Source organism: Columba livia, chromosome 26, assembly GCF_036013475.1.
Source record: "Columba livia isolate bColLiv1 breed racing homer chromosome 26, bColLiv1.pat.W.v2, whole genome shotgun sequence".
NCBI classification, from domain to species: Eukaryota; Metazoa; Chordata; class Aves; order Columbiformes; family Columbidae; genus Columba; species Columba livia.
Window position 1 is genome coordinate 314001 of NC_088627.1, and position 12667 is coordinate 326667.

At 58.9% G+C, this 12667-nt stretch overlaps 1 protein-coding gene across 12 annotated transcripts in view; it reads right to left on the minus strand.

The window, feature by feature from the left end:
* Positions 1-5431, minus strand: part of MECR (mitochondrial trans-2-enoyl-CoA reductase) — a 182136-nt gene extending 176705 nt beyond the window's left edge. For 7 of the 12 annotated variants that reach the window (XR_010468113.1, XR_010468112.1, XR_010468111.1 and 4 more), the window contains exons 1-8: positions 4109-5070; positions 3342-3473; positions 2518-2661; positions 1601-1703; positions 1305-1407; positions 941-1014; positions 599-659; positions 97-169 (exon numbers count right to left, since the gene is read on the minus strand). Coding sequence is in view for 6 of the 12 variants with exons in the window: in XM_005509674.4 (XP_005509731.3) it covers positions 97-169; positions 599-659; positions 941-1014; positions 1305-1407; positions 1601-1703; positions 2518-2661; positions 3342-3473; positions 4109-4412 (994 nt within the window). In the remaining 6 variants the exon portion in view is untranslated. Of the gene's footprint in view, positions 1-20; positions 170-598; positions 660-940; positions 1015-1304; positions 1408-1600; positions 1704-2517; positions 2662-3341; positions 3474-4108; positions 5075-5142 lie in introns of those variants that run through there. The other 5 variants (XM_065041330.1, XM_065041327.1, XM_065041326.1 and 2 more) reach the window with 5 other exon arrangements.
* Positions 5432-12667: the final 7236 nt, after the last annotated feature.

Genomic DNA, 12667 nt, shown 5'->3' on the forward strand with positions numbered 1-12667 from the left:
CTCTCCACTCGCTCCAGCACCTCAAGGGTTTCTTGTTTTGTCGTGACACAAACAATACCACTGTACCCATCCCATCCCTCCGCGCCCCGGGCTCACCCTGAGCATGGTCCTTCCTCCACTGGCTCATCCAGAAGCCGCGGAGCCGCACGTCCTGGAAGATGAACGCTCTCTGCGGAGAGAGGGAACCACGCACCCCATGGGACCTGTGTCCCCGCAGCGTGACGGCAATGGGAGGCGGCAATGAGGGCCCCTGTGCATTCGTCAGCGCTCTCGTTAGCGAGCTGGGGCACGGCGGGATGCAGAGACGCGACTCCGAGCTGTGGACTCGGGACAGGTTTGGGGTTGGCGTCTGTGGGGCCGCTTCCCTGCTGGAATTCACAGCAGCCCAGATCCTCCATAAATAACATGGAGACACCCGCATCGGGAGGCAAAGCAGTTCATGCCATAATGACCCCATCGGCCAAAGGAAAGAAGCTGGAGGCTCTGAACGTGCAGGCAGGGGAGAGTGAAGCCCCCGTGCAGGAGCCGAGGGGACGGGGCATCTGCAGCGGGGCACGGGGGACATGCCCCGAGGGGAATCGAACACCCCAGAACTCACCACAGGCACCGTCACAGGCTGCTTTGCCATCCCCCCGTAGGTGACCATGGTCCCTTTGGGCCTGGAAGAGGAAGCGGGTATTTGGTTATCGGTCCACAACGTGCAGCTCTGACCTCGCGGCCTCTCCCTGTGCCACATCCAGACCCTCCGATGGGGCTGCTCGCCACCAGAGCCCCCCAGGCAGCCCTCAGGCTCTGTCTCCACTCATTGCCCCGCTCCAAAATCACAATTATGGCCAACATCAGCCAACAAGATCTCCGGCCACCTCCCGCCCCCCGGGAGCTCTGGAGCAGGACACCCAGGACCAGCTGCTGTCCCCGGGCCACCCCCAGCCCCACTTACTGCAGGTGCCGCAGCATCTCCGTGGTGCTTTTGCCTCCAACACAGTTCAGCGCGAGCCGGGGCTTCGGGGTGTCCTGCAAGAGTTCGTTAAGAAGGTTCCCAAATTTTAGGGCTCCTTTTGAGGATGAGACCATGGTTCTTGAGCAAACCACTGCCTTAAACCTCAAAACGGGGGCAGCTAGGAGTTACATGGCTAAAAATGTATGATCTGGCCCTTGTGGCACCATCAGAACCCTCAGGGCGCGGGGCTAACTCCTCACCTGGAGAGAGGTTTGTCCTTCCCACCATCCCCGCACCTTCCCCCGGTGCTGAGCCGCAGGGACAGCCCTGGGTGGTCTCTCCGGCGGGATCAGCATTGAGGTACCTTAAATATATCTTTCATCTCTGGCTTCCTCAGCATCTCCTCTGTGATAACGTGGTCTGCACCCAGGGCCACCAGCCTCTCCACCAGCTTCGGGAGATCAGCTCTGGGGAAGGGAAACAAAAAAGGACTTTAGAGCCAGAAAGCAGCGTCGCGTTTTCTTTTCTGCTCAGACGTATCTGGGGCCAACAGGGCAGAGGCTGGAGGAGGCGCAGAGGAGCAAACGGGGCGCGGGCTGAGCCACGGGAGAAAATCCCAGGAGGGAAGGGCAGGACACCCGTCCCCTCCCCGCGACCCACCTGTCCCGCACCACATTGATGGTCTTGATGCCAGAGGCTTTGGCGATCTGGATCACAGCCTGGCCCACGCCGCTGTTGGCAGCGTTCTGGATGACCGAGTCCCCTGCACGTAAATACATCCAGGTGTTCATTGCAGGAGCGACCAGCAAATCTGCCCGTATTTCTTTCACAGAGCGGCTGGGGTGGAAGGGACCTGTGCAGATCCAGCCCAACCCCTGCTCACGCCGGCTCACAGAGCAGGTTGCACAGAATGCACCTGGGTGGATTTGAATGTCTCAGAGGAGCCTCCACACCCGCTCTGGGCAGCCTGGGCCAGGCTCCGGCACCTCCCAGCAAACAAGTTTCTGCTCATGTTCACATGGACCCTCCCGTGTTTTGGTCTGTGCCCGGTGCCCCTCACCCTGGCGTTGGGCACCGCTGAACAGAGTCTGGTCCATCCTCTGACACCCACCCTGAGATATTGATCATTGATCAGATCCCTCTCAGCTTCTCTTCCCCAGCTCAACAGCCCCAGCTCTCTGTGTCTCCTCATCACAAAGATGCTCCAGAGCCCTCAGCACCTTCGTGTCCCTCCCTGGACTCTGTCCAGTGATTCCTTGTCCCTCTTGAACTGGGGAGCCCAGCACTAGACCCAGACCTGCAGGTGGGGCCCCCCCCGGGCACAAGGGCACGTTGCTGGCTCCTGGTCCCCCTGTCCACCAGCACTCCCAGGTCCTTCTCTGCAGAGCTGCTTGCCAGCAAATCAACCCCAAGCTGTGCTGGTGCCGGGGCTGTTCCTCCCAGTGGATCCCAGTGGATCTCATCAGGTCCCCTCTGCCCGGCTCCCCGCCCCTCCGGCTCTTGCTCAACGCCGGCACAGCGCGCTGGGCCACCAGCCGCCCCTCCCGGCCAAAGCCGCGGGACCGCGGGAGCCGTACCGGGCGCCAGGCGCTCGAAGTCGGCCAGCATGCGGAAGGCCGTGCAGGGGTTGACGCTCAGCGTGGCGGCGCACAGCACCGGGACGTCACTGGGCACCGGCAGCAGCGCCTCCTCAGGGAACACCCCCTGCGTCCGCCACGTCCCTGGTCCCGGCGGCGTCCAACACGGGCAAGGGAAGGAAAAACACATTATGAGACCCCAACTCACGCCGCAGCCTTAAAACCCGTCGCGGCAGCATCGGCAGCGTGTAAATCCCCGAGAGTGAATCAGGGAACGTTTTCCTGCATGGGTTCAGACGAAATACCGCAAGAGGCAGGGACGGATCCCCCGCTGCCCGTTGGGATTCACCACCCAGCAAACATAATTATTTCTCAGTGGGATAACGGGACCGGGGCTCCCTGGGCACAGGGCTAATGGAAATGCTCCCCTGTCTGAGACAATCCAACACATTATATTCATGATTAGACTAATAGGGCACTAAATGGGCTCTAACTGCTGCTTCCCTGCCTGGAACATTCTCTAATGGAGCTTTTGTTTTCATTTTAAGCCACATCCAATTAGCTGTAATTGCTGTAAGGGTGAGGGGCATGTGGCTGTACCCACATCCAGCAAGGATGGTACTTTGGACAGGGTCGGTTTTGCTCCAGGACCCCCAAAATCCCTGCACCAGTTCACACAGGGTCACAGCCAAGGGTTGGCCCTTCGTGTAGACCTGGGCAGCTCCGGGCAGCCTCCAGCATCCCCAAAATCTGCTGGGAAGACGCCCCGCGGGGGGGACGCAGGAGAACTGCGTGGGAGGGCAGCGGCTCAGGGACACACTCACCGAGGTTGTTAACGGCCAGGATGACCCTGTCCCCGGGTTTCAGAGCCGTCACACGTCGCCCGACCTCCAGCACCTCCCCGACGCCCTCGTTCCCGCCCACGGCCGGCAGCGGGGGCAGCGTGGGGTACGTCCCTGCGGGGACACAAGGTGACATGAGGAACCCTCCACAGCCCGGCCCTCCATCCACTGCACCCGCACGTCGGATCCTGGGGCAGTTCTGGGCCCCTCACGCCAAGAAAGGCCTTGAGGTGGCGGAGCGAGTGGAGAGAAGGGAACGGAGCTGGTGAGGGGCTGGAGCACAAGTGTGATGGAGTGGCTGAGGGACCTGGGGGTTCAGCTGGAGAACAGGAGCTGAGGGGAGACCTTCTGATCTCTGAACTGCCTGAAAGGAGCTTGGAGCCAGGGGGGTCGGGCTCTGCTCCCCAGGAACAAGCGCCAGGAGCAGAGGAAACGGCCTCAAGTTGCGCCAGGGGAGGTTGAGGTTGGATTTAGGAACAATTTCTTCCCCAAAGGGCTTTGGGGCATTGGAACAGGCTGCCCAGGGCAGTGCTGGAGTCACCAGCCCTGGAGGGCTGGACAGACGGACATGAGGTTCTCAGGACACGGGGCAGGGACGGGGGGGTTGTGGTCGATCATTTTGAGGGGCTTTTCCGACCCAAATGATTCTGTGATTCTATCTCAGGAGCCGCCTCCAAACCCCCAACACATCCCACCAGGAGCATCTCAAAGACAATTAACACACAAAAAAGATGCAGCTAGTGCGTTACCTTGGATCACATTGATGTCAGCGGGATTGATGGGGGATGCCAACATCTTGACATGGACATCAGAGTCCCCCAGCTTGGCCACCTCGAGGTCCTTTAGTCTGAAAAGGGAGACACGAAGGAAAAATGCATTGATACAGGCTTGGCTGGTGTTTCTGCACCTTGGTTTAAGCTGGAAAGAGATGCCCTTGTCACATATGCGTATTAGGCTTAAAATAAACAGCATCGTATTCTCTACCCAATCTATATCGCCATAGCCTGGTCTCCTCCAGCTACGAACCCCAACATCCACCTTAGACAAGCCCATCAAGACAGATTTTTGATGGAGGCCACTAAAAGCCAACAAACCAAGCAAAGTGACGCTCACTAATATTAACAAATTCAGCAGGTTGCATAAAAAAGCCGCTGTTTCAACTGGCCGGGGATCTTCCAGCTTGTCCCGCCCCGCTTTAGCGTGGGTATTTTCAGAAACCTGCAGCAAACAGAAGTCCTAGAGCGTGAGACCGGCCTGGCACCAGCGACGGGCATCTCAGGAGCCCTCGGGGGTGACAAGAACCATTGTGCAATTAAACGGTCAAAATGAAAAGCAATCATCCATCCCCAAAACCCCCAGGGGTTTGGCGTCTGGATGCACCCGCATCGGCACCTCCCGCACCCCTCGGGGTCCAACAAGCCCTTGAGGTCTCCTCCCATTTTTTTTAAAAAAGGCTTAAAATCTAGATAATTGTGACTTTCTCCTTGCAAAGCTTTTCAGTTTTTTGTTTATTTTAGAAGGAAAATCCTGCGCCAGCCGCTGTTCCCCAAACACCGATCAGCATGAGACCGGCTTTGTCCCACAGTTGGGAGACCCCATCAATGTGATGCAATCGAGGACGAAGTTGGGGCGCAGCGACGCCGAGGGCTCAGACCTCCGCACTGTGCCCCTACAGAGCCCTCCCGTACCTGCACCCCCAGCTCCGCCCCCCGACTCCTGCACCCCCCACTGCAATGCGCTCCGGTAGAGCCCCCCGCCTGCACCCCCCCGTGCTCCCCCTTACTGCACGACCGCCGGGGGGTCCCCGTGCCGCTCGAACAGCAGCCCCCGCGCGGGGGGCCCCGTCCCGGCCGAGCGCGCCCGCACCGGGAGGGCCCGCGCCCCGCGCAGCACCCGCGCTGCCGCCCGCTGCATGCCGCTCCGGCTCCGTTCGGTTCCGCTCCGGCTCCGCTCGGTTCCGCTCGGTTCCGTTCGGTTCCGCTCGGTTCCGTTCGGTTCAGTTCGACTCTGCTCGGCACCACTCGGTTGAACCCGGCGCAGCCGCCGGTGGCGTCACGAGGCCCGCTCCGGGTCGGCCCCGCCCCCTCGCCCGCCTTAAGGCGGCGCGGCCACAGCAGCGATGAGCCGGCGGGGGCTCTGCGGGTCCTGCTTCGGGGATCCCGGAACATCCTTAAAAGTATCCAGTGTGCCGGTGCCGGTGTCGGCGCAGCGGGGCTGGACCAGCGCCTTGTGCGAGCCACGCCAGCCCCGCGCCCTCGGCGGTGGGCGCAGGAGCGTCCTGCAGGGCCCGTGGCGGGGTGCTGGGATCGCGGTGCTCGTGTTGGGGTGAAAAGCCGCTTTTCCCTGATTTACTCACCGCTGACTTCCAGCCGCGCCGGGCGGGACGCGTGTGCCGCCTAGGCAGGGAAAGCTTGCGGGGCAGACGTTCATCGGCGGATCAGTTAAAATACCAGATGCCTGACACGAGTGATGAGAAAAAAGTCCTAAGCAGTAGTTTAATTCAATGTTTTGTATAATTATCTTGAAGGAAAGGTCTCATTTATTCTTCCAATCAAAACCGATTAGATTGGAGGGAAGAAAGGGAAGCGGCGACGCTGCCTTGCAGATCGACCTGTCACAGCAGAACAAACACCGGGGTTTAAAACAATTCATTGGCTCATGTGGAGCCTGGACTGCCCTGGCTGGGTGCCGGGAGCAGCTCAGTGAGCCCCTGTTTTCTTGTAGTCCACTTCTACATGCAATTAGCAGATTCCTTCATTGCCACCTGTAAACCCAGCCCCGTTCCCTCCCCATTCCCCCGTCCCACTCTCAGGCACTCAGTATTTTATTCAGATAAAATTGCTTTGACATCAAACAACCCATCACGGAGTGACAATTCAGAATTTCTATTTCTAGTGTATTAAATTCAATACGGCATCGAAGAAGAGAGGGGAGGTGATCCCATGGATCTCAAACCTCGTTTTCTTGCTCTAACTGGCAGCACCCCCTCTTATTCACCATAAACCGCGGGGGGCTGATGTGCTCCCCGCTCTGGCTGCGCCGGTGCCCGGGCCCTGCGGTGAGTTCCAAGGGCTCAGACCATCCTCGCCGGGGCGATGGCGCCGTGAGCCGCTTGTGCCGCCCCGGGCGTGCGGGTACTGCTGGCACGGGCCGTCCTGGGCAGGCCGGCAGCCTCAGCGCAGCGTTTCAATCTAACCCCGGCAATTAAACAATAAGGCTTTAGTAGCCTTGAAGGCGGCGGCTTCGGGAGGTCTTCGCTCGGCGGGGCGCTCGCGGTGCTGTGAGCCTGCATGCGGGACACACGGGCGCCCAAGCTCCACACCGCGTGGCAAAGGGTTAATAACTAATTACAGCAGCCAAATGAGACGCCTTTCCATACCCTCGGAAACGTATGCGCCCGCAAATCAGGGCTGGCAGACAATTTATGATTATTTTGTTAATGTTTCTCCGGTAACAAGCACCATTTCCCGGTGATTAATGACTGCTCCAAATACCGAAATTGCCTTTTTTTCTTTTTTTAGGAGGGATGCATGAGAATTCCCTTGTAGTTGAGGTTTCAGGAGCGGGTGGGACAGGAGGCAGAGGACACGGTTCCTCTGGCCGGGGGAAGGAGCGATGCTCCCCGCTACCCTCTGCCTCCATACCGTGTTACCGTTAATGAGCTACAATTTATCACAGCCACTGATTAATTTGACTAATTCATACTTATTCATGGCTGGACAGCAAAAGTGCCGCTGATGAGGTGGGTTCATTCTTGCAGACGCGGAGCCTGGGGGGGTGGGGATGGGCAGAACAAGTGCCTGTGAGAGCCGGGTGACACCAGGGTGACATTCGCTGTCATTTTGTCCCTAAAACCTCGACCCTGTTGGGGATGGAGGCTTCATCCCCTGGTTTACAAGGACAAGCTGAGCCCAGCGGGTTCAGCCCAACCCGAGGAGCCTTGTGTGTGCTGCACTGCCCTTAACCAAGTTAATGTGGAATTATTAATTCACTCCTTAAAAGACTGACATACTTTTTAATGAAGGAGAATAATAATCTATTGCCTTTATTCGGTGCAGAAATTGAAGGTGTGTCTGCTTCTCTTGGGAATAATTAAGAGAGCTTTGCCTTAAAGGCGGTTTTCTTTGGGGAGGTAGAATCACAGAATCATTGTGGTTGGAAGAGACCCTCAAGATCACCAAGTCCGACCATAACCTCACTTGGGATGCTGGTGTCACCTCTCAGTGGCTTCCCATGGCAGCCAGGTGTGGTCCAAGCCCCCCCGGACCTCCCAGGGAGCTCGCGGGTGTGTCGGGTGGGGGTGCTGGGGTCCCAGGGCCGGGATGCGCCGGCACGGCAAGGCTTGGAGAACCATCTGCAGAATAATTCCCTTTCTCAGGCAGAGAAACGGATGCTCAGAAACCTCCTGTGCGGAAAGGTGTGGACGGGCTGCACGTCCCGTCAAGCATGGGGGTCCCGTCCATCCTCCCGTGTCCATCTCAGGGTCCTGGGCCTGGACCCGGCCCCACCACCTGGTTTTTATAAAGCTTGAGATCAGCTCAGCTGTTACTTTCCCATTCTAAGCCCCGTTCACCCCAAACCGCCCGCGCTGCAGAGCTCCATCGCTCTCACATCCATCACCTTCTTATTAGACATGCCTGAGTCTTCGAATAAAAAATACCTTGTGCTGAGAGACCCACTTTACATAATCCTCTGCTTATCCCTGAGTCCCTCGTTTAACACCTCTGACCGTGCCGGACAATCCCATAAACCATTGGATCCTTCACGTAAAGACTTGAGCCCGGTGCTCCTGGCTCACTGTAGATGTGACTGGATGCCCAAAGTGGCTTCGCGTTTTGAAGGACACAAATGGATGCTTCTTGCCCTCTGATTTTTTAATCCCTCTTTAAATTGATTCATTGTCAGATTAAAAATATATATATAGAGAGAGAAAAATGCAACATTCAGCGGCTAACAGCTGTCGCTTTCCCCATCACCGCTTTTTCCCGTTCTGCTCGTACTTGGGCTGTGGATTCTCGACCTGGTCCGTCTGGGTTCTCGGTGGCGGTCAGTGCAGAAATCAGCCGGCAGGGCGCTTCGGCGGGGCGGTGCAGGGCTGGCCCTGGGAGCGGGTCTGGGGTGACACTGAGCTGCGCTGTGGTGCTTTTGGGACCTGCGTCACAACAGCACCCAAAGGCACCGCCCTGGGTGACCCGGCAGGAGACATCTCCTGAAATACCTTGAAAAGATGCTCCAAGAAAGGCACCAAATCAGCATATTTTATCCTTTTTAAACAGCATTGTATCTTTTTTTCCTCCCCCTTGCTCCAGGTCCCAATACATTCCCATTCTGCTCCCATGGGCTGCAGACCCCAAATATTTCCAGCGCTGCAGGAAGCTCTGGATGCGGAAGGTCGGAGTTGGGAAAAGCAGTGATGGGTCTCTGGGCTTTGCCGGTTCCGAGCTGCTGGTTTTGTTTATTCCCGTTCAGCGTCAATGCCCGACAGGTGCGTTTTGTTGGGAAGTGCTGAGCGCGTCCTCGCCCTGTTGGCGTTTGGAAAAGCACCGAACCAGAGCTGCCGGTGCTCAGAGGACAATGAAGGAGAGGAGAGCTGGCCCTGCCCGAACTTAAAACTGAGTAAAATGAAACCAAACCAGCTGTAAATGCAAATTGAAAAGAAGAGTGAATAAACGCTGGATAGAATATCGTTCGCTCCTTTCAGCTGGGTTTTACATGATGGGGGAAGCTGGTTGCACACCCGCCTCCTCGCTCGGGCTCCAGCCTGTCAGCAGCCAGCGGTGATTATGAGAAATCTGAGCAATATCCAAACCCCAGCTCTGAAAATAAACGGCTTTTGTGATTTTGGATGTGATCAGAGACCCAGAATGATCGATTGAGTCACATCCCCCTTCTCCCAAAGAAAACAAGACCTTGAGGTGATAGTGGAGGAGAGGGCATGGACAGTTTTGGTGTACATCTACAGAGTTGCGATGCCTTTATTTTATTTTATTATTTTATTTTATTTATTTTATTTCATTTCATTTCATTTCATTTTTTCAAAGTAGTTTTATTGCGCGGCTCAGGGCTGGGCACGTCCACGCGGCCGGGCGGGCAGCTGCTCGGGGTTCGGCGCCGAGTGGACAGACAGACAACGCATGATGCTCTGGGGTATTTTGGGTTAAAGGCGGTTCGTACAAGTCCCTGTGGGGATGCGGCCTCGATCCACCTCGCCGGCCCCGCGGCCGCGCTCAGGCGGGACGCTGCCACGGGCGCTGGGTTTACCTGCGGATGGGGACACTGCACGCAGCCGTGGGAGATGCTTCAGAAAGCTCCTTCCGAGAGGGAGAGGAACGTTCCTCCTCGCAATCGGTGGCGGGGGTGGAAAAATGGCCATTTTCTGGCTGCATTTGTTCCTCAGACTCAGCCACGCGTTGGGCACCTGTGGGGCCGTGGGAGCAGCGCCCGGGTGAGGACGCAGCTCGGGGTGTTGGGCACCGGGCTTGTTCTTCCAAACCCCCCACGGAGCACAAATGCAGTGGCAGGTTGGAGGGGTCGGATCTTAAATAAGCCATTTCCATGGCTATTTCCTCCGGGAACTCTGGTTCATTCGTTGCGTTGAAGAAGAATAGGGAGGTCTATCTGGACGGAGACACAGAAGTTATTTCATCCTTTCAGGCTGTGATAACTCATCTAACAGCCCCATTACATCTGGCCGCGGCACCGCGCCGCGCGTCTGACCGCTCGGGGCCGGGCGGCGCGGGAGAGCGGCGGCATGAGATAATCTGTTCTGTCTGTTGAGGAAGAAAAAAGGGGTTTTGGCATTAGTAAAAGGCAGGTGATTTGAGAAAATAGCAGAGACTTATTAGAGATAAAGGACTGGATGGGGGTGTAATAGCTGGAGGTGTAGAAAACAGAAGAGGGACGTAGGGGAAGAGGGGCTGCTGTGGAGGGAAAAAGAAGCGGAAAGTAAAAATTTGAGGGGTGAAATTGCTTAATTGCAGTGCGGGCTGCCGGGGGTCGCGTCCCTGTCGCGCTGCAGGAGCCGCTGGCTGCGCGGGAGGCGCGTGGGGGCGATGCTGCAGGGGTCGGGTCCTGCCCGGAGCCTTAATGGGGAAAACGGGGAAAACGGGGAATTATTGTGCTGGCGGAAAAAGAAAAATAGTATTCTAAAGATCAAGTAAAGAAGTGCTGCTGGCTCCTAAGAGATCCAAAGCGCCAAAGTCCAGCTTTTTGCCCTCAGCCTGGGGAACGCGGGAGGTGTGTTCAGAGCTGCCGGCCCCGAACACCCGGAGCTGGAAACATTCATCCTTTGCCATTCAAAGGGACGGTTTCAGTGGAGAGCACCTGCGGCCACAGCGGGGCCTACATCCATCTCCCGGCCCACGGAGCACCTGCGTCATTTACTCAGCAAAACGCTCTTCAGCTCCCAGGAAAAGTTCGGTTTGAAATGAAGTTGCAGTGATGCGGCCGGGGCTGGGAGTAAAACCGCGGCAGCGACCGCTTTTCCTCACCCACTGCGCGGCTGGGGTGCCCGCTCCTTCACCCGCAGCCCCAGAACCGGCTCCAGGGGTGGTTTGTCCTCACAGATTTTCCGTGTAAACATTTATCCAAGGCTGGGTAAATGATAGATAACTCAGCGTGACGTGGCGAAGCGGCCCGGCAGCATCCCGGGATGAGCTGGACCTGGACCAAGCCTTTTGGCGATGCTGTTGTCCTGCTGCCAGCACTGGGAACTTCCCAGAGGGTTCGTGGGGCTCAGTGGCACCCGGGTGCCGTCCCCTGTCCCCTCCCTCTGGGTGCTGCCGGGTCTCACAGGATGGGGCTGCATTTTGCAGGGTGCTGCTGGTGCCCAGGCTTCTCCCCGCGCAATTTGGGGAAGAAGTCCCAATATTTCAGCATCGTTCCCTCCAGCCCTCCAAGTCTTCACCTGCCCGAGTGGTTTCCCAGCGGAGTCGCAGCTGGGGCTGGGATAACGCCAGGAAGCTGATGCAAATCTCCCTCCGTTCCTCCCCCCAGACCTTTGGAAAAACATTTTCCTCCAGAAATAAGGCCGGAGAGGATGTCGGTGAACAAGGCGCCTTTCATCGCTGCTGGCACGGCCGCGGGGACACCCGGGGGCTGCCAGCGCCCTGTGCCACCTCCTGCGCCCGCAGCCGGGAAAGGACGGACATCCCTCCCTTTACACCCTTCTGGGTTTCTCTCCTTTCTGTTTGCTCCAGGTTACATCCCGCATCTCCTTCTCTCCATCACTGCCTTCCCACCCCAAGGGACAGTGGCTTCGCTGGGTGTCACCGTGGTCCCATGTGCCACTGCCACCCCTTGTCCAGGTTTCCATGTCACCATCCTGTGAGAGAAAGCAACATGTCACCATGTCCCTGTCGCTCGAGGACACCCAGCAGGACATGGCAGCTGGGGGCGGGAGACCCCCCCAAAGGGTCTGGGGGCACTGAAGACACTGGGGCACCCACCAGCCTGCCCCAGGGTGGGTGTCACCCCCCCTTTGCTCAGCTCTGTGGGGTGCAGGAGCCCCACACCAGGTGCTCTGCACCCCTCCCACCTGCAGCTCCCACCCCACCCACCACCAGCACCCCTTCTGTGGCTGTGGACCCTCAGCTTAGTGGGGAGCCCCCCAGCCTGGGGACACCCTCCGCCCCTGGGGACCCTCCTGCAGCCAGGGATCCCCCAGAGCCTTGCACACCCTTGCACCCAGGGACTCCTCCCTGCACCCAGGGACCCCCCCCCAACCTCCCTGCAGCCGTGTCGCCTCCCTGCAACCGGTGTCCCCCTCGCAGCCGTACTCCCTCCTGCACCCGGGGCCTCCCGTCTGCACCCGCCCCCGTCCGCAGCCCGCCCCCCGTTCAACGGGTGCCAACTCCGCAGCCGCGCCCCGCAAGCAGCCGGAGCTCCCGGGCAGCGTCCTCCGCCACCGGGAAACCCCTCCGATAGCCGTGCGCCCCCTGCCCCCGGGACCCCCATCACCGGGGCTCCCCCATCACCGGGACTCCCCCCCATCACCGGCACCCCCCCCATCACCGGGACCCCCCCATCACCGGGACTCCCCCCCATCACCGGCACCCCCCCCATCACCGGGACTCCCCCCATCACCGGGACTCCCCCCCATCACCGGGACTCGCCCCATCACCGGGACCCCCCCCATCACCGGGACTCCCCCATCACCGGGACTCCCCCCCGCCATCTCCGCGGGGGGGCGGGAGCGGGGCTGGGGCTGCGGGTGCGCGCGGCGGCCGGCAGGGGGCGCCCCCGGCCTGCCCGGTGCCGCCGCCGCTGCCGGTGCCGGTGCCGCGCGGCGCTGACGTCAGGCGGAGCGG